Source organism: Chiloscyllium plagiosum, unplaced genomic scaffold (assembly GCF_037043375.1).
Source record: "Chiloscyllium plagiosum isolate Xiang-an unplaced genomic scaffold, Cpla_swu_hap1 HiC_scaffold_37, whole genome shotgun sequence".
NCBI classification, from domain to species: Eukaryota; Metazoa; Chordata; class Chondrichthyes; order Orectolobiformes; family Hemiscylliidae; genus Chiloscyllium; species Chiloscyllium plagiosum.
This window is the reverse complement of record NW_028270175.1, coordinates 17,001,306-17,027,228: the sequence shown is the minus strand read 5'-3', so window position 1 is coordinate 17,027,228 and position 25,923 is coordinate 17,001,306. Positions and strand designations below refer to the sequence as shown.

Genomic DNA, 25,923 nt, shown 5'->3' with positions numbered 1-25,923 from the left:
AATTCTTGGGATGTGGGCGTCATTAGTAAAGCAGGCATTTATTGTCTATTGTGAGTTGCCCTTAGTACGTGTCAGTGGACCTTCCTGTTGAGCCAATGGTGGCAGCTTCAATACTCCCGACTGTCTTGCTGGGCTGATTCTGTGGGCTGCTAAAAGGCAACCATGTTATTGTGGAACTAGGCAAGTATTGGTAGGCCTGTGCACACTGATGATCTTAAAAGCAGATTTGGTACAAAATGTTTTCAAACAATATCAAAAATACAATCTATTTAAAGAACTATTATTTGTTTTCATTTCTGTCAGCCTGAATGTGTTTAAGTAAACCTGGCATTCCATTTTTAAGGGTTTTCCAGACTGAAAATTCTCAATAGGGGAAAACTTATTATATATTCTGAAGATGAAATGAATACAATCCCGAGAGTTGCAATCAAAACTGAACCCATCTCAGGAGCAGCTGTTAAAGTAAGAGTGGTGTTTAAAAAAGAATGGCCATTTCTATTCAGAAGGAATTTTCGAGAAAGTGCAATGAATGAAGCTTTTGTTGGCAGTGGTAAGATGATTTTCTTCCTGTTGACAGGGGGACACAGTTGAATAGAGTTTGTGTGATTGCTCTTGGGATGCTCAGGGTCCATTGCCGATGGTTTCCATGGTAACTACTCTTTGAGGCCTATGCTTTCATTGTGAGATTTGGGTCATTGAGAATGCTTGTGGGTCCTTTCGCCTTAGGACTTCACTGTTTATTTTAACAGACACTATGCTGACTTCGTATGGCATTTTATTTTTCTTCACTGGCTATTCCTGTCAGGACCAGTGGCTCAATCTCCTGTGTGTTCAATTTTCAGGGAAGAGATCAATAATGAGACACCCTGATTTAGCAATTGACATTAAATGATCCCATTAACGACAGTGGAAACAAAGCAATCTGATTTTAAAGAATTCAGAATCAAGGGACAAGTAAACTCAAAAATTTATATGGTGATAGGCAGGGAGCATTTGCAATATTTGTCTTTTTCATCATCCATTTACAAAGCCTATTCTTCAATATTGATATAGTCTCCATTTCAGTTACTACCTCTGGTCATTCAATCCATAAACCTACAATCTTTCAGAGAAACAAGGTTCTCCAAGTTTCATGTTCTAATTTTTTTTCATTTATTTTCTCCTTTACGTCTATTCATTCTTGAGCTTTTGAAGATTAGATTAGATCCCTACAGTGTGGAAACAGGCCCTTTGGCCCAACCAGTCCACACCAACCCTCCGAAGAGTAATCCACCCAGTCCTGTTTCCCTCTGACTAATGCACCTAACACTATGGGCAATTTAGCATGGCCAATTCACCTGACCTGCACATCTTTGGATTGTGGGAGGAAACCGGAGCACCCAGAGAAACACGGGGAGAATGTGCAAACTCCACACAAACAGTCACCCAAGATTTTTAGTATTTTTGTAGTTTTACAGCAACACAGTGGTTGTGTATGATATTATTACAATCTAATACTGCAATATCAGTAATGGGCAGTATGGTTAGCACTGACAGTCATACTGATAGTGACCCAGGTTTGATTCCAGCCTCAGGTGACTCTATGGAGTTTGCACATTCTTCCTGCGTCCTCCAGGTGCTCCAGCTTCCTCCTACAGTTCAAAGATGGATTGACCACCCTAAAAGTTACCTTGCAGTATCCAGGGATGTGTAGGTTAGGTGGATTAGCCGTGGGCAATGTAGAGTCACAGGGACAGGATGGGGGTACTGGGGCTGGGTATGATACTTTTCTGAGGGTTGGTGTGGACTTGATGGGCCTTTTTCTGCACTGTAAGAATTCTATCAGTACAGTATTACTTGATTTTAAAAAGTCCAATTCCTCTTTTGCAAATGCTTCCATATCCCAAGCCTCCTCCCTATATCTATAGTCTCCTCTAAATCCATTTGGCACCCTCACCACCACCTCAACTGCCATGGTTCCATTCTTTGGAATTCTGCCTCTCAACTCCACTCTCCTCCTTTTTCATACTCTTTATAACCAAGCTCAATGATCAGGCTTTTAATCATCTGTCCTAATATCTAATTAGGTCACTCAGCACCAAATCATGTGTGTGAGATGCTCTTATGAAGTGGCAAGGATGTTCTACAACGGTAAAAGGAGTTATAGGGATACAATCTGTGGCTGTTGCAAGAGTAAGGTTTGCAATATTATTGGAGCAGAGTTTTACAGTATTACTGCAACATAGAATTGCAGCTGCACAACACAGCAGACTTTTTTTGGAATTTATTAGAAGCAGACCACAGTCGCTCAGTCAATTGGCCTCATTATTAAGTGTGTTATTCAGACTGGAAGAGGTTTAGTTGGAGAATGGACGGGGGCCTCCAGTGTGATAAACCTGAATGAGGACAATTACAGCAAACTTCATTGCATTTTATTTGATTGATACAATAGTTTAATTACAAATAGTGTTTAAAATCGCAGATAGCTGCTGCAGGATTATCAAAGTGGTAGGAAGATACATATTTTTATTCTGTACTTTTTTTGCCATGTGGACATATCACATTCATGACTCTCAGTAATGTACATGGAAGATACTGTGCGTCAAGTGAAATATTACATCCAAGATATCTGGAAACAAGACATTCTCATTTCATAACCTGAAACATTCAATTATTACTTTTTAATCAGACATTTAAAACAAAAGAACCAAAATTAAAAATGCTCCCAGTATGCATTTCAGTCCTAAAATTAGGCTCTTCTGCATTTTGAATATTAACACTATCTAGAACATCTCTGGTTGAAACAATACATCATGCAAGGGATAGTGCAACCAGTGATCAATCTGTAAGGTACAATGTTGCAAAATAAAATTTACAAAATCAAAGATGGAAACATTCTTGGAATTAGTGCATGAAGACAATTATGAATGAATGAATGAATGATTTAATTCTTTAATGCCTACAGTTAGACTTGGTCTTTCCAAACCAAATTAAATCAATCCTCATTGAACTGTGAAGTTCAACTTTCACTAAAGTTCAGAGGTTTACAACCAGTGTAATGGGAAGGGTAGGATCTTCATAATTCCTCTGGATACCTGAGCGATCTTTGGGCAATGAGATGATGTCAACAATTAATACAGAGTCTAATTCTTTCCTACCAACTGAGCCACGGCATTGACACTGAGAAGGATAGCAGAATCGAGCAGTTATGATTAGCTGGGAAGGTTGACAAAACTGTTGGGGCTGAAAGTATGGGGAGAGACCTGATAGATTATGGTGAGTTCCAACAGACACAGTTTATAGGGATTTATGGAAGATGATTCCACTTGTGGGAATACTCCATCTGGAGGTGACAAATATAAGAGCAAATGCAATAAGTAATTTGGAAGACTCTGTACATAGAAATTAGACTGTGGAGTTTGCCACCACAAGGAGTGTGAAACAAATATGACAGAGACAGGAAGTGAATGAATAGAAGGATTTACAAATAGGGTGAGATAAAGCAAAATGGGAGGAGGCACCATGGGACATAAACACCAATCTAGAAACATTGGGAAGAATTGACTCTGCAGTCCATATAACTGTCATCACACCAAGCCATCTTGTTTAATTTTCCTCCTTTTCTGAGGTATGCTTCTGCTTTCCTCTTCTTTCCTGTAATGCTGTCCAGCCTCATAACCCTCCGAGCTCTCTGTGTTCCCCCAAAACTGGCTTTCTTGAGATCCCCAGTTTTTAATCACTTCACAATTTGTGCATATGACTTCAGGCTTTTTGATCCTCAGCTCTGAAATTTCTTTCCTGAACATCCTTTAAGCTGGTCCTTAAAAAAAGATTGGTTTTATTTCCTTTGGTGGATCAATGCCAAATGCTTGGGATGATTCTATGTTAAAGGTACTATATAAATATTTGTAACTGTTGTTGCCACCTTGACCAATGAGTAAAGCAGGTAAGTGAGGAATATACTATTGAAATGATGTAACTGCACTAACAGAAGGAGAATGTATTGGGATCCTAATTCTTTATGCATAGCCATGCTTGAGAGACTGAAATGACATCAACAATACAGAAAGACAGAAAAGATTAGAATTCAAGAGCACGGAGTTTATGTTGAAACTAAAATCAAACTGATAAGGCCTGAGAGATTTACTGTTGCTCTGTCTACGTAGACATTTTCTGGCCTGCTGAGTTTTTCCAGAATTTTCTGTCTTTTGTTTTGAATTACCAGAATCCACAGTATTCTGCTTTTTGAAGTTATGCTGAATCTGTAGAGGACACTAGCTCAACCCCAGCTGGAGAACTGCATCATGCTTTAGGAATGATGTGAAGACATTAGAGGGAGTGCAGAAAAGATTCTCAAGAATGGTCCCAGAGTGGGGAATTTCAGTTAGGAAGGTGGGTTGGAGAAATTTGCACTGATCTTGGAGAAAAGCATACCGAGAAGAGATGCAATAAAGATATTCAAAATCATGGACAGATAGTGAGAAACTGTTCCCATTTGTAAAGGATCAAGGAATAAAGGGCAGAGATTTAAAGTAATTAATGAAAGAAGCAAAATGACATGAGACATACTTTTTTCATGCAGTGGGTGGTGTAGTGGGGAATGCACTGCCTAACAGTATGTCAGAAACAGGTTCCGGCGAAGTCTTTGTATGTGAATTAGTTTGTAAAGGAAGAGCATGAAGTGGTACAAGAAGATGCGAGAATGGCACAAAGTAGATTGTTAATTTGGAAAGCTGCTGAAGATACAATGAGCCAAAAGGCCTCCTTCCCCATGCTAATAATTCTGTGGTTCTCAGAATGCTAATGTTCTCTGTCAGAAGGTTTTTGTCATGTCAAGGTTGAGTTCTGTTGAACATTAATTAATTGCTTTGCTAAGTCAACAACACCACTCTCCTCATATTGTGCAACTTACCAAAGGTTTCAGTTTGCACAGACTCCACTGGGCCTCAGTTCTGAATCAGGACTGCAAGGGGGGTTTCCCTCGACAAAGTCCCTACCCCGACAAGCCATTCAGTTTCTAAGGGGCAATTGGATGTTTGACACTTGACAAGACAACTTACAAACTGGCAATAATGACAGTGACCCCAGGTAATTGAGTATATCCCATCTCCATTACACTTCCTCATTCTAATGATAAACTTATGACAGTGTTTACAGAAGATCAGAGGAAGGTGTTTTCATTGATTCCTTTATGAGCATATCATTCTTTTTGGTTTGTCATCCTATCATCTGTTCATATGTCCTTCCCTAGTGGTTCGCAGCTTAGTTTAAGCTTGTATTCCCTTGAGTAAAGGTAGATCTGGTCAAGGTGTTTGAAATGATTCAAGGATAAAAGTGGGTGGATGGAGAGAAACTATTTACAAATGGATCGCTGAGCCCAGAACAAGAGGGTAAAACATGAAACCTAATGCCAAGCCATTCACGTTTCATGATGGTAAACACTTCTTCACACGAAAGGTAGTGGAAATCTGGAACTTTCTTCCAAACTGTCCACCCCTAGGCACTTACAAACTCACTGCAATGGATGGTGATCAAGGGTTGTTTTCCTATCTAGAGTTGAGAAGACCAATTTCTTCGCTCCAACTTGCACATCATTTTGACATCAGTTAACCTAACACAAGCCAGAGTTAGATCCTTGGACAACTTTCTCTGGATAGGCAGAAGGAGCCTTTATCCCAATAGGCCTCCAGCTGGCTTCAAACCACCTAACATGAATCGGAGAGTTGCACCTCCTGAGAACCTCATTACAACTGTCCTCGAAAAGGGTTAAAACAACAATCATCACATCTGGAGCAGCTGCCCTGGTTACACTTTGTGCATGGGGTTGGTCGTGGAATATAAATCTACACTTTGTAAGCCAGCCATGGTTGTGTATTAAAATCACAATTAAAATACATGCAACACTTTAAAGAAAAATTGGACATACACATTGCTGCACATTTATTAAATACACAGCAGCCTTTTCTTTCTCTTTTGGTGATATTCATTTTAAAACAATCTAATGGTATTGTATTTTAAATAAAAACAACATTATCGTGCAGTTTTATCTTTACACAAGCACATACATAGTTTTAAAAAATAATTCAGGCAGTTGTATCACGCTGTGAATATGTATTCAGATAGGGGCTAAGATACAATGGTAATGCCTAGGAACTGAAGACGTCTTTGCCTGATGTCTGACTCAAAATGAGTAGCATTAGATAATACACACCATTGCCACACATTTCACATCCCCACTGATAGGAGGAAGACGTAGTTGTTCGCCAGCTCTTAAGAGCTGAATTTATTTTCTGTCTTTCACTAGATCTCGCTCTCCTTTCCCTTTTTAGTGCAATCCTTAGCGCTTTTTTTCTGCACCAATTTGCACCTGCATTGTAAAAAATTACAAATTCCAGTGCAAACTGCAATATTTGTGCAAAATATGGCACACCAGAAGTGCAACATAAAAAAAAGCACAAATTCCAGCTTTTTAAAAGTTGGACCCAATCCCAATGTTGTTGCCTCTCAGCGCCGCTCTTGCAGTGAAAACATCACACGATCTTTCTTGAAGTCTGCTGATGCGTTTCGAATTATTTGAACTCAGTAAGTTCTCTTTGCAACAGCTCTTAAAGTTTTAGCATGAAGAAGACCGCAGCCTCGTTGTCAGCAGTTTTTGGGACCTTGACTTCATTTGGGTCTGGATAGGGCAGAGCCACATCTGTGCAAATGCTCTTGGCATCACAGCAGGCCCCCTCTGGGTTGCCCCTCTCTTCCAGCATGCTGGGCGGGTTGCCCTGCCCCAGGTTCTGCAGCCGCAGCCGTTCCTGTGCCTGCTTCGCCCGGTTGGCAATGTACCGCACCCGGCTCTGGCTCCTCGATGAAGATCTGCGCAGGACAACTGGGCTGGAGTCCTCCGTTTCTGGAGGTTGGCCAGCGGTGGGAGAAGTGATATCGTTTTCCCGTTCGAAGCTTGTGATCCTCTTCAGCTGCTCCGTCAAATTGTCCTGGTCGAATCTCTTCATGCCAGCTGCCCTGCGCTGCTCACGCATGGGCCGTGTGATAAAGGTCCGACTAATGCTCTTGTACTTGCTGTCAAAGCTGGGCACAATATCATCAGAAGTTAGGTCTCCCAGGCTCTTTGATTTACTTGGACTGTCTGCTACCTTTTTGCTTTGCGTTATTGATTTGAGAGTTGGGGAAGACTGTTTGAGGCTTTCCATATATAACCTACTCCAGGTGTGTCGCCTAGAGCTTGGCTGGCAGGGAGTTGGCAATGATTTACCCAAGGGCTTTGGTTGAAGGTCATCAATTTGCTGCTGGTCACCGTCAGATCTTAAATTAGGGTTAGATTTACTTTTGCTAACTTGGGTGAGTATTTCATGACTGGTTGTGGCTGATCGAGGCCTTACTCGCTTATCTATTACAAGCCCTTCCAAAGTTTCACTCTGCCTGCTGCTCAGATCAGACAGACTCTTTCGGGCCAAATTGGGTAATGATAAGTCAATGACGGTGTCATTTGATGACATACTGGATGACGAGGACATGCTATCTCTGTGGTTCCCAGAATCCAATTTACACCAAATTCTATCATTAATGGTAACATCTGATGACACCACAGGCACAGGAGAGGTGCACAATTGGATAGGAGTCACCACGAATGTCTGTTGACTTTGAATGAGACGTCCATCACAACTAGTGCTTCGTGCGATATCAGGGTGAACGTTTATCCGAACGAGACAACCTGGGGCATTTTTGTCACATCCATTTGGAGCAGCTTGTGATGGAGAACTGGGGAATAAATCAAACGTAGGACATTTCTGAGATTCAGCTAGCTCTGTGCTGTCCGATCTCTCACCAGACATTTCCTGAACAGAATTACTGGATGAACATCCAGTAGGTAAAACATCAAGTTGGGACGGGTGGTCACTGAGGATTCCAGCTTTTTCTTTGCCTTGGCCATCTGATGCCAATGAGGGATCTTTTGGGCTTTGAGAAGAGCTCATTGTGGTTTCGGAGTGATCAATGGAAGTGCATGAACTTGCATTACCATCTGAAAACTGGGAAGCTCCATCATCATCCTGAGAATCTTCATGGAGATTTAATGCAAGACAAATGTTGCCTCCTTTGAGGAGATCCTTGCCCAGGCAATCAGATCCATTTTCCAATTGTTCCTCACTACAAGACACCTCTGGGGTCTTTATTGCTCGGTTATTATTGGTTATTATCTTCATCTGTTTTAGTGATGGCGGGCTGCTTTCAAGAACTAAGCTTTCTTCTGAGTTGGTGGTTTCTTCTCCGGAACTGCTCACAATAGATGGGGGCATCTGCTGGGAATCAGTGCAAGTTCTATCCTCCAAATGCATAGATTCTTCAGTAATAGTTTCAAGAGTGTGCATGGGAATGCTTGGAACTGGATGTGAGAACGGCTGGACACCTGCAAGGAGATGAGGAGAAGAGAGCAGTCAATAAATGTCAATTCAGTGTCATTACACTCTCGCATACAGTCACTGTGTGTGGTGATCAGGTCAATGAATGGAAGGCAGCTATAGTCAAAGTTAGATTATTTCCTTGTGACACTGAAGTTAGGATTTGAGACACGGGCTTTCAATAATTGTTCTCAAAATAGTTGTTATTTTCTGTCCTGTTTCTCCATGCTCTCTTCTCAATGCTCTTCTTCACTTGTGGAGGTTAGGCTCCACTGTGGCCTCCTCATTCAAAAGGGTCTCCTTGTATATCAGCAAACATTCATGGCCATTTCATGGGAAACATCAAAGCTGGTTCCAAAACCCTGGGCACCCCACAACAGCAATGCACATACACTTCCAGCAGGGGTCACCAGTGGGAAAGTATCATAAACTACAATATTCAGCCCATCCCCAGTTCCTTTAGCTCTACTTGCAGCTTTACTGAGAATAACTATCGGAATTAGGTCATGAGTAGCATACATGAAACCTGATTGCCAAATTACCCTTTTAAATTTAGCATGATATTGACTAAGAAAGCCAATGGACATTTTAACTTAGTCTGAAATGCTCAAGATATTATTAACCTTTCCATACAGCACAACAACCAATTCCCCCAGCAGGTTTACTCATTTGAGACCTTAGAAAAGCTTGAAACGTAAGTAGTTTTTTTCTGGATAACAGTCACATTTCATAAAAATAAAACAATTTGTATTTTTTTTAAAAGACATGTGCTCTGTTGTAGGTCATTCATGAATCAATAATTTCATCTCTTTCAATTTCTAAATATCACTGAACTGGAGTAGCCTTTCCCCTCAGTGCCAAATAAACTCTGTAAGCCAGTTTATGCAATCAGTTATAACTTATAAGTGGAAACACTTAGATGATTAGGACAAAACAGACTTCAGACTGACAACAGATGTTGCTTCGGTATTGAAAGACAACACATAATATTCATCATAGTGCAAACAAGCACACCCACAGCACAGTCTAACATACCACAGTACGGTCTAACGTACCACAGCACGATCTAACACACCATAGCATGGTCTAACATGCCATAGCACGGTCTAACACACCACAGCATGGTCTAACACACTACAGCACGGTCTAACACACCACAGCACGGTCTAACACACTACAGCACGGTCTAACACACCACAGCACGGTCTAACAGATCACAGCACGGTCTAACACACCACAGCACGGTCTAACACACCACAGCACGGTCTATCACACCACAGCACGGTCTAACACACTACAGCACGGTCTAACACACTACAGCACGGTCTAACATACCACAGCACGGTCTAACACACCACAGCACGGTCTATCACACCACAGCACGGTCTAACACACCACAGCACGGTCTAACACACCACAGCACGGTCTAACACACCACAGCACGGTCTAACAGATCACAGCACGGTCTATCACACCACAGCACGGTCTAACATACCACAGCACGGTCTAACACACCACAGCACGGTCTAACACACTACAGCATGGTCTAACATACCACAGCACGGTCTAACACACCACAGCACGGTCTATCACACCACAGCACGGTCTAACACACCACAGCACGGTCTAACACACCACAGCACGGTCTAACACACTACAGCACGGTCTAACACACCACAGCACGGTCTAACAGATCACAGCACGGTCTAACACACCACAGCACGGTCTATCACACCACAGCACGGTCTAACACACCACAGCACGGTCTAACACACCACAGCACGGTCTAACACACCACAGCATGGTCTAACACACCACAGCACGGTCTATCACACCACAGCACGGTCTAACACACTACAGCACGGTCTAACATACCACAGCACGGTCTAACACACCACAGCACGGTCTATCACACCACAGCACGGTCTAACACACCACAGCACGGTCTATCACACCACAGCACGGTCTAACACACCACAGCACGGTCTAACACACCACAGCACGGTCTAACACACCACAGCACGGTCTATCACACCACAGCACGGTCTAACACACCACAGCACGGTCTAACACACCACAGCACGGTCTAACAGATCACAGCACGGTCTAACACACCACAGCACGGTCTAACACACTACAGCACGGTCTAACACACCACAGCACGGTCTAACACACTACAGCACGGTCTAACACACTACAGCATGGTCTAACACACCACAGCACGGTCTAACACACCACAGCACGGTCTAACACACCACAGCACGGTCTATCACACCACAGCACGGTCTATCACACCACAGCATGGTCTAACACACCACAGCATTGAACAGCCCAACACAAGACAGTCGAATACCACTGGGCAGCACAGCACAATCCATTATTGCATTGAACAATCGAACAGAAGATATCAAAACCCAATGCAAAGCAATGCAGTGTAGCTTAGCGTAGTCCAATAAAGCACAGTACAGTCCGATACGGCACATCACAATGTAATAGGCCAAATCTTCCAAGAATAGGACATCTCATCCTGATTGCCATGGGTTGAGACATTTCCAGCATCTTTCGGCAAGATAAGATTTTTATTGTAACCTGTTCCAGATGCGGAGCTGATAACAGTTCACGATGTTAAGTAACACAATTTAAGGATTAAAAATGAAACAGAGGAATGACAGACGAGGAATGACAGACAAGGAATGTGAATTAGCGTTAAACAGCAAACAGGGAGAATGAATGATTAGATTAAAAGAGAAAATAAAAGAAATATGAAGCATCCAACCTTTCAAACCTCAAACAGCAAATGACTAGTTTCAGGAATGGAGACAAAAAAAACTGCCGATGCTGGAATCCAAATTAGACAGGCAGGTGGCTGGAAGGACACAGCAAGCCAGGCAGCATCAGGAGGGACAGGCAGGAGGCTGGAAGGACACAGCAAGCCAGGCAGCATCAGGAGGGACAGGCAGGAGGCTGGAAGGACACAGCAAGCCAGGCAGCATCAGGAGGGACAGGCAGGAGGCTGGAAGAACACAGCAAGCCAGGCAGCACCAGGAGGTGGAGAAGTTGACATTTTGGGTGTAACCCTTCTGCAGGACTGGGGGTGGGTGTGGGGGTGGGGGGGGAGCTGCAGATAAAGGGGGTGGGTGGTGAAATGGGGATAGGTGAAGACAGGTCGAGGGTACGAACTGGTTAGTCAATGGGAGGAATGATCCGATTGGTGGCAGGAAGCAGTGGAAGGGATGGGGAGGGGCTTTCTGACTTTACCGTTCTTGACCCTCCCAGTCACCGCCCATTTTACTTCCGCTAACCACTCCCTTCCAACATGATCATCCTCAGCCTCCTCAACTGCCACAATTAACCACACCGCAAAATGGAGGAACTACGTCTCATCTTCCACCTGGGCAGCCTACAGCCTGCAGGACTCAACATTGAGTTCTCCAATTTCAAATAACCTTCCTTCCCATTCCCGACTCCCTTCCCAGCCCCTCCCCTTCCACTGCTCCCTGCCACCAACCGGATTCATTCCCCCCATTGACCAACCAGGTTGTAACTTTGACCTATCTTCACCTATCCCCACTTCACTATGCTGCTCCCACCACCCCCTTTATCTGCAGCTCCCCCCCCCACACCCAACCCCAGTCCTGAAGAAGAGTTACACCTAATACGTCGACTTCTCTAACTTTTGATGCTGCCTGGCTTGCTGTGTTCTTCCAGCCTCCGACCTGTCCACTTTAGTTTCAGGAATGGGCCTTACCAGTTTAATTCTTTTCCTTTTCTAGGCCAGAGGCATTGATTGGCAGTCATAAATAATTGTCACATTGTTAAAAGAGTACTTACACTATTCATTATAATCCCCTAATTTCGACAGTAGGTTCTTAAAAATAACAGGGAAGATCAGGCTGCTCTTTGTGTGAAGCAAGCATCAGAATGGAATAAACTGACCAGCAGGTTCTAGGGTGCACAACTCATTGTGTTTGTTTCCCCTCCCCCACCCCCCACTCGCCACATACTGACTGATCTTTGCATTAATAACACATTGTGCTGTCAAGAGAGCTTTATCTTTCTGAAAAGATTCAACCCACAGTATCATAGAACAAAATAGGTGGTACTTGAGGAGAGTCATGGAGTCATTTATGGTGCAGGAAGTGGTCATTCAGTCCGTCAAATCTATACTGTCCCTGTGGAGCAACTCAGTCAGTCCCACATGCCAGCTTGATCCCAATAGCTAAGCAAGTGGCATGGTGGCTCAGTGGTTTGCATTAATGCCTCACAGTGCCATGGACCTGGGTTCAATTCCTGCCTCAGCCAACTGTCTGTGCTGAGTTTGCACGTTCTCCCCATGTCTGTGTAGGTTTCCTCCCACAATCCAAAGTTGTGCAGGTCAGGTGAATTGGCCATGCTAAATTGCCCATAGTGTTAGGGGCATTAGTCAGGGGTAAATGTAGGGTAGGGGAATGTGTCTGGACGGGTTACTCTTTAGAGGATTGCTGTGGACTGGTTGGGCCATAAAGCCTGTTTCTATACTGTAGGGAATCTAATCAAGTATATTTCCTTCCAATGTCCATCCAATTTCCTTTTGAAATGATTGATGTTCTCCACTTCCATCACACCTCATGGGTGGTGAGTTGCTGGTCATTATCATTTACTGTGTCAGAAGGTTCTTCCTCACAATCTCCTGCATCTCTTATCCCCAAAATTTTAAATTTGTCCCCCAGTGCCTATACCGTCAGCTCATGGGACAGTTTTCTTATCTAAGCCTGTCACGATCTCAGTGTGCCTCGATCAAATCTACCTTTAATCTCCTTTACTCAAGGAGAACAAAGCCTACCCTTCCAACCTGAGTTTGTAACTAAAAGAACCCTGCCCACCCCAGAACTATTTTGGTAAATCTCCTTTGCACAGTCTCCAGGACCTTCGCATCTTTTCTAAAAGGTGCTGCCCTGAACTGGATGCAGTGTTCTAGTTGGGGCTATACAACTCTATAATGATTCAGCAGAACCTCCCTGCTTTTGTACTCAATGGCTCTACTTATGAAACCCAAGGTCGCATATTCTTTGTTAAACACACTCTCACTGTGTCCTGATGCGTGCATCCCAAGGTCCCTCTGTCCCTGCACACTCTTTCAAGACCATGCCATTAAATCTGTATTGCCTCTCCCTACCATTTATAGAGTCATAGATTCTGCCAAATTATGTCACTTCAGACCTCTCAATATTCAAAATTCCACCTGACCCTAGTGCGTGTAAATGTTGATATCGTTCTGTTGCAACCAATACCTGAATGGTAAGGGCGTCAATTCATTTCAGAAGTCATTCATGCTGTCTAATGCTGCCTTTTCAGTAGGTGAAGGTGAAGAAGCAGAGAGAGATTCGTTTGGTCAATCCCCAAGCGATGGTGACATTGAACATCATTGTCTTATGGGTGCTGCCCCTCAGAGGGCACTGAACTGGTGCCAACCAAGTTTCCGCCTATGGTTGACTCCACATGTGTCACCTTGGGTTTTGATTGGAATAACATTGTGGTAACTTTGTGAAGAGCTCTGGTGGGAGGACATTGCCGGTTGCTATTTGATCTTTAAAATGGATTCGACTTCCTGCTTACTTGTTTTGCAATCATTTTACATCCTCTTCCCGATTGGAATAACAGATTTAAATGGAAGATGGCACCACTGGAGTAGGACACCACTGGACAGATCCCCCAATAAATGTTAACTTGCAAACTTTCCAGTCTACTTCAGGTGGAGGGGAGGGAGAAAAGTTGAAATTGTTACTACCCCGATGGGAGTTGACCCTTTCTGACATTTTCTTGGTAGCTGTATTCATTGTGCCACTGGGGGTGGGGGGGAGGGGTCATTGTTTGTTCCAAACAAGTAGATCCATCAAAATGCGATCACCATGGTAACAGGTGAAGCTTCTCTTAGCTTGCGTAACATTATTGCATCACTGCTTCCTGGCCCTTGGAGCAAATTACTTGAAGGAAAAGTGCAAACTTAACAGAGAACACAACATACTATTGCAAAACAAAAACATCATGTGCTTGTTTACCCGACACTCTTGGAGGCTTTCCAACATTTGTCAGAATAGCCACAGTGCCTGCAACACAGAGTTCATTTCTGCACTCAATCCTGTCCTGCCTTTGTGGTTTACTTATTGCTTATCATTGGCTCCAATTTATATTGTATTGATTGGATGGTATTTGTCTTGTGAACAATTTCTTCACAAAATGCCACACAAGTTAGCATTATTTTATATTTATTGCTGAAAGATTTAATGAATTCTGCAATGTCAGATTATTGTTCGTCTGGAGAGGTAGCTTGATCAATTTTAGCCAAATGGTTAAGGGAAATGTGCTCAACAGTGGTTAGTGATGTATTCCCATCACTGTGTCTATCTATAGCGACTCAATGTTAGTGCACAATGTAAGATTGCTGTGGTTTAGACCATGAAAGTTCCAGCAACATCACTGCCTGACCAATAAGGTCACTCAAAAAGTTATCAGGGAGACTCAAATCCCCACCTAGATGTTCACATCTTGGCCTACAAAAGCCTTGTTTAAAGGAAGTGAGAATCATAAGTGGCCTCTTGACCAATTTAGTATTTGATTAGAGCCAAAGTTTTACCATGCTGCACTTTGTCGAGATGCACTACAACTTCATAATGAACATGCATGCATGCCCCCAAACAATGGTACATGCACACACAACCATGCATACAGACATGCACACTAAAACTTAGATTGTGCTGATGAAAAACTTCTTTGATGAAGGGTTTTTGCCCGAAACATCAATTTTCCTGCTCCTCGGATGCTGCCTGACCTGCTGTGCTTTTCCAGCACCACTCTAATCTGGACTCTGATCTCTAACATCTGCAGTCCTCACTTTTGCCTTCTTTTATACAATGTCAATCTTTACATTTTCACCCTCATTATTTAAGTGGAACACCTTGAGTGATACAAGATTTGCATAACTCTTTAGACCAGCTTGGGAATTGGTGAATAATTGTTCAGGATTTACATAACAATTTCACTTTAGTAAAGTATCCTCAACACTGGAATTTTCAGACTGACGTCTCCTGTGTACACAACATGATAAAAGCATCGACATTTGTTTGGTGCCCAGAGAATCTCCTTAACCGGTTGACCTTTAGAATAATAGCAACTATTGCAGTTAGTGAGATATCAATGTACACATATACTTTGAACATACAGTGCTAACAGTTTTCATTGAAAATGTTACTTGTAACAAGGTGCAGTAATCAAAAAGCAAGTTATTTAAACCATAAAATTTGATGTATAAAGTTAAAAAAAGCCAAAATTGAGTTTCATTAAAGATGTCCCAAGTATACAAGACAGGAGGAAGGCCTCTTGTGTTGCAGTGGTAGAACCAGAACTCTGAACTAGAAGCTTGGGTTCAACTCCCATGCTGCTCCAGATGGCAGTGATAATATCTCTGGACTAATTGATTTAAACCTAATGACAGCACAGGAGAAGGCCATTTGGGCTATTCAATCTGTGACAATGGAAATACAGATGTTCAAGAAAGATGCTAATGAACAATGTTGGGCCATTTAGACACAACAGTATGAATACTGCATCATAGAATGGGCACTGTTGATATGCTTCTGAAAATGACAAATGTTCTAAGTACAGATGAATTTTGATTATCAGGCTGAGGATCGTCAGTGAAAGGCAATGGAGTGGTGTTCTGCTCTGTACCTGTTGTGAATATTAAGCACACTCTTGTTAGGTATAGAGACTTCATTGCAAAACAAATCTTGTTGGCAAATTGACTGGCACGTCTCTCTGCAGTGCAATGGTGATTACAGTATGTCCTTGCTTCAAGCTGTCCTACTTAATGTCATTTTGCTTTGGCATCATTTTATCTTTAAGGCCTGTTTCCCTAAAAATGTTGACACTTCTGGTTTATTGCGTTCTATGCCTCTCTACTCCCAACCCACCACACACATCACCACCAGCCTTGCCTACCAGAGTCACCTACCACCTGCCCTTTCCTTGTTTCCCTCAGGCATTGCCTCACCCTGCCCTTCCCCCTGCTTGGCCTTGCTCCATCTGCTCCCTGACCCTAAGCCCAGGCTTGCCAACTTCTAACCTTATCTTCGACCACTCCCTACACCACTGAAACCATTTCCTTCTCTTTACTGCTGCTCTGAACTCATACTGAAGGCCTCTATCTCGCGGCAGAAATGCAGCTCCCTGCAGTGACTAATTCCTGCCACCAGATGGAACCTAGTCAACCTAAAAATAAAACTGAGTATATTTTTGGAAAATATTTCTTAAAATATTGTATCACATTAAGGGTTTATTGAATTGTATTCCTTTTACAACTATTGATGTATTTTGTTTTGCAGTTTGGAATGTATAGTTCTAGGTGTGCATGTTCTGGTACATTTATTTAACTTGCACATTCTTCAAGGCAAACAAATGTCTGAAGGAACCTAATTCTGACTTCTTTATTGATTTCTATAAGAAGCTATGATTCACTTAAAGTTGTTGTATTATTACAAGGATTTTCAGGATCAGAACAACAACTTTAAGTGAGGATTCCACTCGCCGTAAAGCATTTTGGGATATCCTGAGTTTGTGAAAGTTGCTGCATCATTACAAGTAAGTATTCTTTTTCTCATATGGGAATCTGGTTTGAAATTCTGTTGTGTCATAAGACTATTAATTGATTCGCCTGTTACCAATGAGAGTCAGTTCAGATTTCTACCGATCCCAAGGAGTGGGGTATAATGAATGACCACAAACAGGTGAGTGCAAAACAGTAGCTCCTTCCAGTTTCTCATGCAATTCTCTTTCCTGCAGACTTTAAATTGAAAAAAACACTGGAGGAAACAGCAAAATGGCTGTTGATTCCTGACTGACTGCAACTGCCTAAAGTGAGATTTCAAACACTAGCTTTAAACTTTTTTTGAAGAAGTAACAAAGAGGATTGATGAGGGCAGAACAGTAGATGTGATCTAATCAGTAAGGCATCGTCAAAGTTCCCCATGGGAGACTATTGAGCAAGGTTAGATCTCATGGAATACTGGGAGAACTAACCATTTGGATACAGAACTGGCTCAAAAGTAGAAGACAGAGGGTGGTGGTGGAGGGTTGTTGTTCAGACTGGACGCCTGTGTCTAAGGGGCAACCTTTTCACGCAGAGGGTGGTACGTGTATGGAATGAGCTGCCAGAGGAAATGGTGGAGGCTGGTACAATTTCAACATTTAACTGACATCTGGATGGGTATATGAATAGGAAGGGTTTAGAGGGATATGGGCCAAGTACAGGCAAACAGGACTAGATTAGGTTGGGATATCTGGTTGGCATGAATGAGTTGGACCGAAGGGTCTGTTTCTGTGCTGTACATGTCTGGGAGAAAGAATTGCGGCGAGGGAGTTGTCCTATGAGGAGCGAAAGTGTAGAAGACTGAGAAGCGATCACATTGAAACACCAAAGTCTTGGAAGGTTCACCAGGGTACAGCTGAGAGGTTTGCTCTTTTGGCTTCAGAGTATGGAATTAGGATGAGGGTTTTGGACATTTTGAGCTGACACAAAGAGAAATTTCTCCTCTCAGGTTGCAAATCTATGGAATACTCTTTCCCAAGGAGCTTATCAAAGAATCTCTACAGTGTGGAAGCATGTGATTTGGGCCATCGAGCTCATCGAAGCATAATCCCCCAGATCTACCTGTTTACCCTATCCCTGTAACCCTGCATTTCCAATGGCTAATCCACCTAATCTACACATCCCTGGACACTGCAGGCAAGTTAACATAGACAATCCACTTAGCCTTCCCATCTTTTGGTTTGAGGGAGGAATAGAACATAGAACATAGAACATAGAAGAATACAGCGCAGTACAGGCCCTTGGGCCCTCGATGTTGCGCCGATCCAAGCCCACCTAAACTACACTAACCCACTATCCTCCATATACCTATCCAATGCCCTCTTAAATGCCCATAAAGAGGGAGAGTCCACCACTGTTACTGGCAGGGCATTCCATGAACTAACGACTCGCTGAGTGAAGAACCTACCCCTAACATCAGTCCTATATCTACCCCCCCTTAATTTAAAGCTATGCCCCCTTGTAATACCCGACTCAATACGCGGGAAAAGGTTCATACTGTCGACCCTATCTAACCCCCTAATCATCTTGTACACCTCAATCAAGTCACCCCTAAACCTTCTTTTCTCTAGTGAAAACAGCCCCAAGTGCCTCAGTCTTTCCTCATACGATTTTCCTTCCATACCAGGCAACATCCTGGTAAACCTCCTCTGCACCCGTTCCAATGCCTCCACATCCTTCCTATAGTATGGCGACCAAAACTGCACACAATATTCCAGATGCGGCCGTACCAGAGTCTTATACAACTGCATCATGACCTCAGGACTCCGGAACTCAATTCCTCTACCAATAAAAGCCAGTACGCCATATGCCTTCCTCACCGCACTATTTACCTGGGTGGCAACTTTCAGAGATCTGTGTACATGGACACCAAGATCCCTCTGCTCATCCACACTACCAAGTATCCGACCATTAGCCCAGTACCCCATCTTTTTGTTATTCTTCCCAAAGTGAATCACCTCGCACTTAGCTACATTGAATTCCATCTGCCACCTTTCTGCCCAGCTCTGCAGCTTCTCTATATCCTGCTGTAACCTGCCACATGCTTCCTCACTGTCAACAACTCCTCCGACTTTCGTGTCATCCGCAAACTTGCTCACCCAACCTTCTAACCCCTCTTCCAGGTCATTTATAAAAATGACAAACAGCAATGGTCCCAAAACAGATCCTTGCGGAACACCGCTAGTGACGGCACTCCATGAAGAAACTTTGCCATCAACTACTACCCTCTGTCTTCTTCCATCCAGCCAATTCCTAATCCAAACCTCCAACTCACCCTCAATGCCATATCTCCGTATTTTCTGCAGTAGCCTACCATGGGGAACCTTATCAAACGCCTTACTAAAATCCATATATACCACATCTACCGCTTTCCCCTCATCAACCTCCTTCGTCACCTTTTCAAAGAATTCAATAAGGTTTGTGAGGCACGACTTGCCCTTCACAAAACCATGCTGACTATCCTTGATCACATTATTCCTATCTAGATGTGCATAAATCCTATCCCTTACAATTCTCTCTAAGACTTTGCCCACAACAGAAGTGAGACTCACCGGCCTATAGTTACTAGGGCTATCCCTACTCCCCTTTTTGAACAAGGGAACCACATTTGCTATCCTCCAGTCTTCTGGGACTACTCCTGTAGACAAAGAGGACATAAAAATCAAGGCCAATGGCTCTGCAATCTCCTCCCTTGCTTCCCAGAGAATCCTAGGATAAATGCCATCAGGCCCAGGGGACTTATCTATTTTCACCTTTTCCAGGATTTCCAACACCTCTTCTCTACATACCTCAAAGCCATCCATTCTACTTATTTGTGCCTCAGTATTCTCATCGACAACAATGCCCTGTTCCTGAGTGAATACTGAAGAAAAGTATTCATTCAGTGTCTCCCCAATCTCTTCCGCCTCCACACGCAACTTCCCCCTACTATCCTTGACTGGACCTATTCCTACCCTAGTCATTCTTTTATTCCTAACATACCTATAGAAAGCCTTAGGGTTTTCCCTAATCCTATCTACTAAGGACCTTTCATGTCCCCTCCTTGCTGCTTTTAGCTCTCTCTTCAGGTCCTTCCTGGCTACCCTATAACTCTCAATCGCCCCAATTGAACCTTCACGTCTCATCTTGAGATAGGCCGCCCTCTTCCATTTAACAAGGGATTCCAATTCCTTATTAAACCACGGCTCCCTCGCACGACCCTTTCCTACCTGCCTGACAGGTACATAATTATCAAGGACACTCAATAGTTGCCCCTTGAACAAGTTCCACATATCATTTACACTCTTGCCTTGGAGTCTACTTTTCCAAGCCACACATCCTAAATCATGCCTCACCGCATCATAATTTCCCTTACCCCAGCTATAATTCTTGCCCTGTAGTACACACTTATCCCTCTCCATCACGAGTGTAAAAATCACCGAATTATGGTCACTATCCCCAAAGTGCTCACCTACCTCTAATTCTAACACCTGGCCTGGTTCGTTACCCAGAACCAAATCCAGTATGGCCTCACCTCTTGTTGGCCTGTCTACATATTGTGTCAGGAAACTCTCCTGCACACATTGAACAAACACTGACCCATCTAACGAACTTGAGCTATAGCTTTCCCAATCAATATCAGGAAAGTTAAAGTCCCCCATAACAACCACCCTATTACTGTCACTCATCTCCTGAATCACCTTCCCAATCCTTTCTTCAATGATTCTAGGACCATCTGGAGGAAACCCACACACACACAGGGCGAATGTGCCAACTCAACACAGACAGTTGCCCGAGGGTGGAATTGAACCTGGGCCCGTGATGCTGTGAGGCAACAGTGCTTACCACTGAGCCACTGCGCCACCCCAGAGCATGGAACGTAGTTGGCAGAATTCAATCATGCGCGGATTTCTAAACCTTTGCCTTAACTACTCGATCACAATGCTGTTAATGCTTAGCCAATGAATATATCCAGAGCAGGGATGGATACATTTTTGAGCACTAAGGGAATCAAGGATTGCACAGGAATATGGAGATAATGTAAAATATCAGCCACGATCAAACAGAATGATGGTACAAATTCAAGGGGCCAAATGATCTACTCCTGTTCCTATTTCTAAGATTATGTTATTTTATATTGAGTTATTCATGACCTCAGGAAATCCCAAAGAACTTTCCAGCCAATAGACTATTTCTTTAAAGTGTAGTCACTATTGTAGTGTAGGAGGTGCGGCAGCCAATTTGCAAACACAAGATCTTACAGACTATGACACAATAATGACCAGACAATTTGATTTAGTGAAGTTGATTGAGGGATAAAGTATTATCCATGAAGTGAGGGAAAACTCCACTGATCATCTTCAGAATAATGGTGCGGAATCTTTTGCATTTATTTGAGAACTCAGTCAGAGGCTTGATTCAATATCCAGCCATAAATTGGCATCTCTGACAAGGTAGCATACCTTTGGTACTCTGTTGGCCTGGATTACGTGCTTAAGTCTTTGGAGTGGAACTTGGACTCCACAATCTGCTGATTCAGAGGTAAGAATGCTATCCACTGGGTCAGATTGAGAAAGACCACTGGGTGCCTTAACATTTCCCTTATGGTGTATATGTTTTAAAACTCTATTACAATTAGCAACTAAATGCTCATGCTTCAAGAATAAAGCCATCCTAATTAATCCTTGGGTGCAGAAGGTGTTTCTCCTGCTCTCTCTCCTGATCGCCTGCTCTTTATGTGGCTTTTATAAGTCTGTAAATGTTATTGACAAATGTGATAGAGGCAGCTCCTACCTCCCGCTATCGCCTCCCCCCCCCCCACCCCCTTGACTCCATCATCCTGGGCCAGGACTGGGACATCTTTGTCCAAATCAGATTCGAAGCCAAGTGCTTATCATTCACTTCGGTAACAGATTCAATGAAGCAAGAAGGAAAATCCAAGGGGAACAGATGATTACCTTTGTGTTGCTCTCCAAGTCAGTTGTCCACTGCAAGTGGCAGCAAGGGCAGAACATTACAAACTGTTAAACTCATCAGCAAGCAACATTTGAGCAAGGAAGCACATACAGGAATTCAGATAAGTCACACACCAGTCGACAGAAGCACTGCATTAAAGGTCAGATTCTCACAGCTTTTCCTTCGGTATAAAACAGGAATGTATGGGCAATTTTAACCCAACCTGTGAACTGATGGGATTGGATTAGAATGACCATTTCAGGAAATGTTGGGAACATGCAGGTTGTTATTAAACTGGAAAGGGGACAGAAATATTTACAAGGATGTTACTGTGACTGGAGGGTTTTAGTTATAAGGAGAGGCTAAGACTTTTCTCCCTGGAGCGTTGGAGATTGAGGGGTGACCTCTTAGGGGTTTACAAAGTCATGATAGGCATGGAAAAGGTGAATAGCAAAGGTCGTTTCCCCAGGGTAGAGGAGTTCAAATCAAAAGGGCATAGGTTTAAGGTGAGAGGGGAAAGAGTTAAAAGGGACCTGAGGGGCAATGTTTTCACGCAGAAGGTAGTGAGAGTATGGAACGAGCCACCAGAGGAAGTGGTGATGGGTGGGTACAATTAAAAAACACTTGGAAAGGTACATGCCAGGGAAGGTTTAGAGGCATATGGGCCAAATGGAGGCAAATGGGACTAGTTTAGTTTGGAAAACTGATTGGCATGAACACGTTAGACTGAGGCATCTGTTTCCATGCTGTATGACGCAATGATTCTGTGAATTGTGGGCCGTTTTGATCTCCACATTTAAAAAAAGGATCTACTTCTTTGGAGGCAGTTCTGCAAAAGACTCACTGGGTTGGTTCCCGGGATGAGAAGGTTGTCCATGATGAAAGATTTCATAAATTAGACAGATAAACTCTCGAGTTGAAAAGAGTAGGAGGTGATGTATTGAAACAAAAGATAATAAAATGACTTGACAGGGTGGACACTGAAACATCGTTTCCCTGGCTGGGTTGTTAACATCGTGAGAAGCACTTGCTCAGGAGATGTCGGTGTTGGACTGGGGTGGACAAAGTTAAAAATCACACAACACCAGGTTATCGTCCAACAGGTTTATTTGGAAGTACAAGCTTTCAGAGTGCCGTTCCTTTATCAGGTGAAGTGGAGGCAAGCGCACAGGTACAGAACTTATAAGCGGAGAAACAACAGCGAAATAATTCCACGCAATTATGAGTGCCAAAAGACTTTGTACTTATCTTTTGACAATGTTAATTGACTGGAATCATCCCGCCACCGTCTCTCCACCCATAAATTCATGCCTGACAAAGGAGCAACGCTCTGAAAGCCTGTGATTTTGAATAGATATATTGGAATACAACCTGGTGTCGTGTGGCTTCTGACTGAGATCAGGAGAACTTTCTCCACACGGAATTATGAATCTTTGGAATTGTCCACTCCAGAAGTTAGTAAATGTTCCAATCATTGAGTATGTTCAGTACTGACAGAGAGATATTTGTTGGGAAGGTGGATTTGAGATGATCAAATTGAATGATGGGGCAGGCTCGAGATGCCATTGGGTGGGGATCCAAGTGATGACAGTGAAATACAGCCTGGAAATAAAATCACATCAAATCCCCTTGATCTCTGCTGACTTTTGCCTCCCGGCAACCTCAGGTTAACATGAGGGTTCAGCACATCACCAAGTCATTCATTTCCACATTTCAGCCAAAGGTATTTGGTGGTGTCAGTGAAGAAGAAAGGAGGAAGCTCAATTGTTTAAAAATGTAGGAACTTATTTGTTAAACCTGGATCTCATATATTTATCGAAACTGCTCTGGTTCCTGGTCTGGTTTAGCTTTCTCTCCTTTACCCTCCATTTTGAATAAATAGTCTGATCACATTTAAGCATCTTTTTCCTTTCAATCCAATCTTGAATGTTCCTAATTCTACCACAAGTCCTGGAGGTAGCTCCATGGCCTCACAACTCTACCTGGGTGAAGCTGTTTTTCCTCCTATTGTTCTAGATCCTTCACGTTTCCTCTAATGTCAATGGGCCCTCTCACTTGTCTGTTCAATTGGAAATCATCCACTTAGACCTGGCCTGTATACCACCTTTTGACAATTGATGATGGGATGAAAGTTGGGTTAGGTTTTAGTGAACTATGAGGCCAGGGTCGCATCACATTGCAAGCATGATTGCATCTAAGACTAATTTATAAATCCTGACTACTGGCTGAGATTGGTTATGTCAGCAGGGCTCAAACCTTGTTGGTCTGTACAGTATCCTGCTTATCTCCATCTACATTTGGTTAAATTAGCAAGCACTGCAATGCTTTTCCACTTTGGAGACACTAGGAGATTAAGGATCTTAACACTTTAGAGAAATTCAGACAGAATGTAAATTGGAGATGTGACCATCTGGTTGTGAGGAGACCATTTAGATCTCCACCCACCAAAACCTCAGGCTATCTAAATCCATACACCCATCACCAAGTTTCATTATTTAGCTGGTGTGAATCATTTGAAAACATATTTTAAAGGAAAAGAAAGATAATAACTCTTTGCAATTCTGGGTGGGCAGGTAGCGCATGAGAAACTGGGAAAAAAAAACAACCGGAACTTAAGATTTCACTTCCACATTGTGCAAGCTTTCTCAAGAGGTAACAGAATACAAAATTGGAAGTAGTTGCGGTATTCTGGCTCAGTGAGTGGATTTAGGGTTTGGCTGGACATGGGTGACACTGGCCAGAGGAACTGGATCATCTACAAAGCAAAAGATGGGTCAACAAAATGGTCCGTTCAGGTCTTACCAGTGGAAAAGATTGGAGACTTGCTTCGGATTTCCTCCATCTTTTGTACAAACAAAGAGTTCATTTCACGTTGTAGAGTGCCCGGACACCTCTGAGGGTTCTGTGCCAAGTGGTACGAGTGCTCCAGACCGCCCACACCCTCCAGGCTTTGAGACTCGGGTGAGTCACAGCCCTTGCTGGTGACCTCCAATTGGTCGACCTCTCCGCTGCTGCAGCCGACACTGTGGACAAGCTGGCATCGCCACCTCTGCTTGGGTTGGCATTGGACCGCGGGAATTAACCGCTCGTGCTCGGACGAACCGTGCTGATGTGCCTGCTTAGCCGTTGCCAGGCTACCTGGCTGGTGGACATGCTCCTTCCACTTGCGTTCTAGATCTGGGCTCTCTCTAGAGCCAATGACGCATTTCATGCAATTGGTGGCCATGCCAATCCTACCGCAGCCATTTATGGCACACCTGGTAAATACGCCTTGCCTTTGCTCCTCAGGGTCCAGTATGCGCACTCGATGCGCCCGCCTTAACGGCTCGCTAAATACCACACCCGTAGTCGCACGTGGCTTCTGACCTTCCCCAGACCCCTGGCTCATCCCCTTACCTTTAAAGGCCTCTGTCTGCACTTCCCCATCGGTGCCAGCCTTGTCAGCACCTTCCAGAGCAGTCTCAGCACATCCAGCATCCTGCTCAAACCGAGGCTGGGATGTATCATCAGACTCACTCGCTCCCTCTGAACTGTAGTCTTTGGTATCTAGAACGATTTGAGGAAAGCCCTTTTTGCTCTTCGGTTGCCCTTTGGTGGGGGCACTGGCTGTCCTGCGGAGGATCTGGCTGCTAAAAGAGGGTTTGCGAGTGAGCAGTCCAGCAACATGACTGTCGAGTGAAGCCTGCTTTGGATTTCTGTGGAAAAGGCCCTTTAACCCCATGACTTGCTTGATCTGTGGAAAAGAGAAATACAAACAAACAAAAGAACCATTTTAAGAATCAATCTTAACTTCAGGCTGATATAATCCCAGATATGACTTCAGACCAATTTGAAGTTGGGTCCAATGTATCGTGTGGCACTGAAAGAGCCCATTTGACCCGTTCTTGGAAAGAATTATCAAAGGCGTCCCTTTTCCCAACATCTTCCCCATCATTCTGAAAGTATATTCCCTCTTCAGGTATTTACTCCATTCCTCTTTGA

General features: G+C 43.4%; 1 protein-coding gene across 1 annotated transcript in view; it reads right to left on the bottom strand.

The window, feature by feature from the left end:
* Nucleotides 1-2,395: 2,395 nt before the first annotated feature.
* plch2a (phospholipase C, eta 2a) overlaps nt 2,396-25,923 on the bottom strand; it is a 156,989-nt gene continuing 133,461 nt past the window's right edge. Inside the window, exons 22-23 of the mRNA XM_087980397.1 lie at nt 24,745-25,675; nt 2,396-8,392 (exon numbers count right to left, since the gene is read on the bottom strand). Of these exons, the coding sequence (XP_087836523.1) occupies nt 6,585-8,392; nt 24,745-25,675 (2,739 nt within the window). The 3' untranslated portion in view covers nt 2,396-6,584. The remainder of the gene's footprint in view (nt 8,393-24,744; nt 25,676-25,923) is intronic.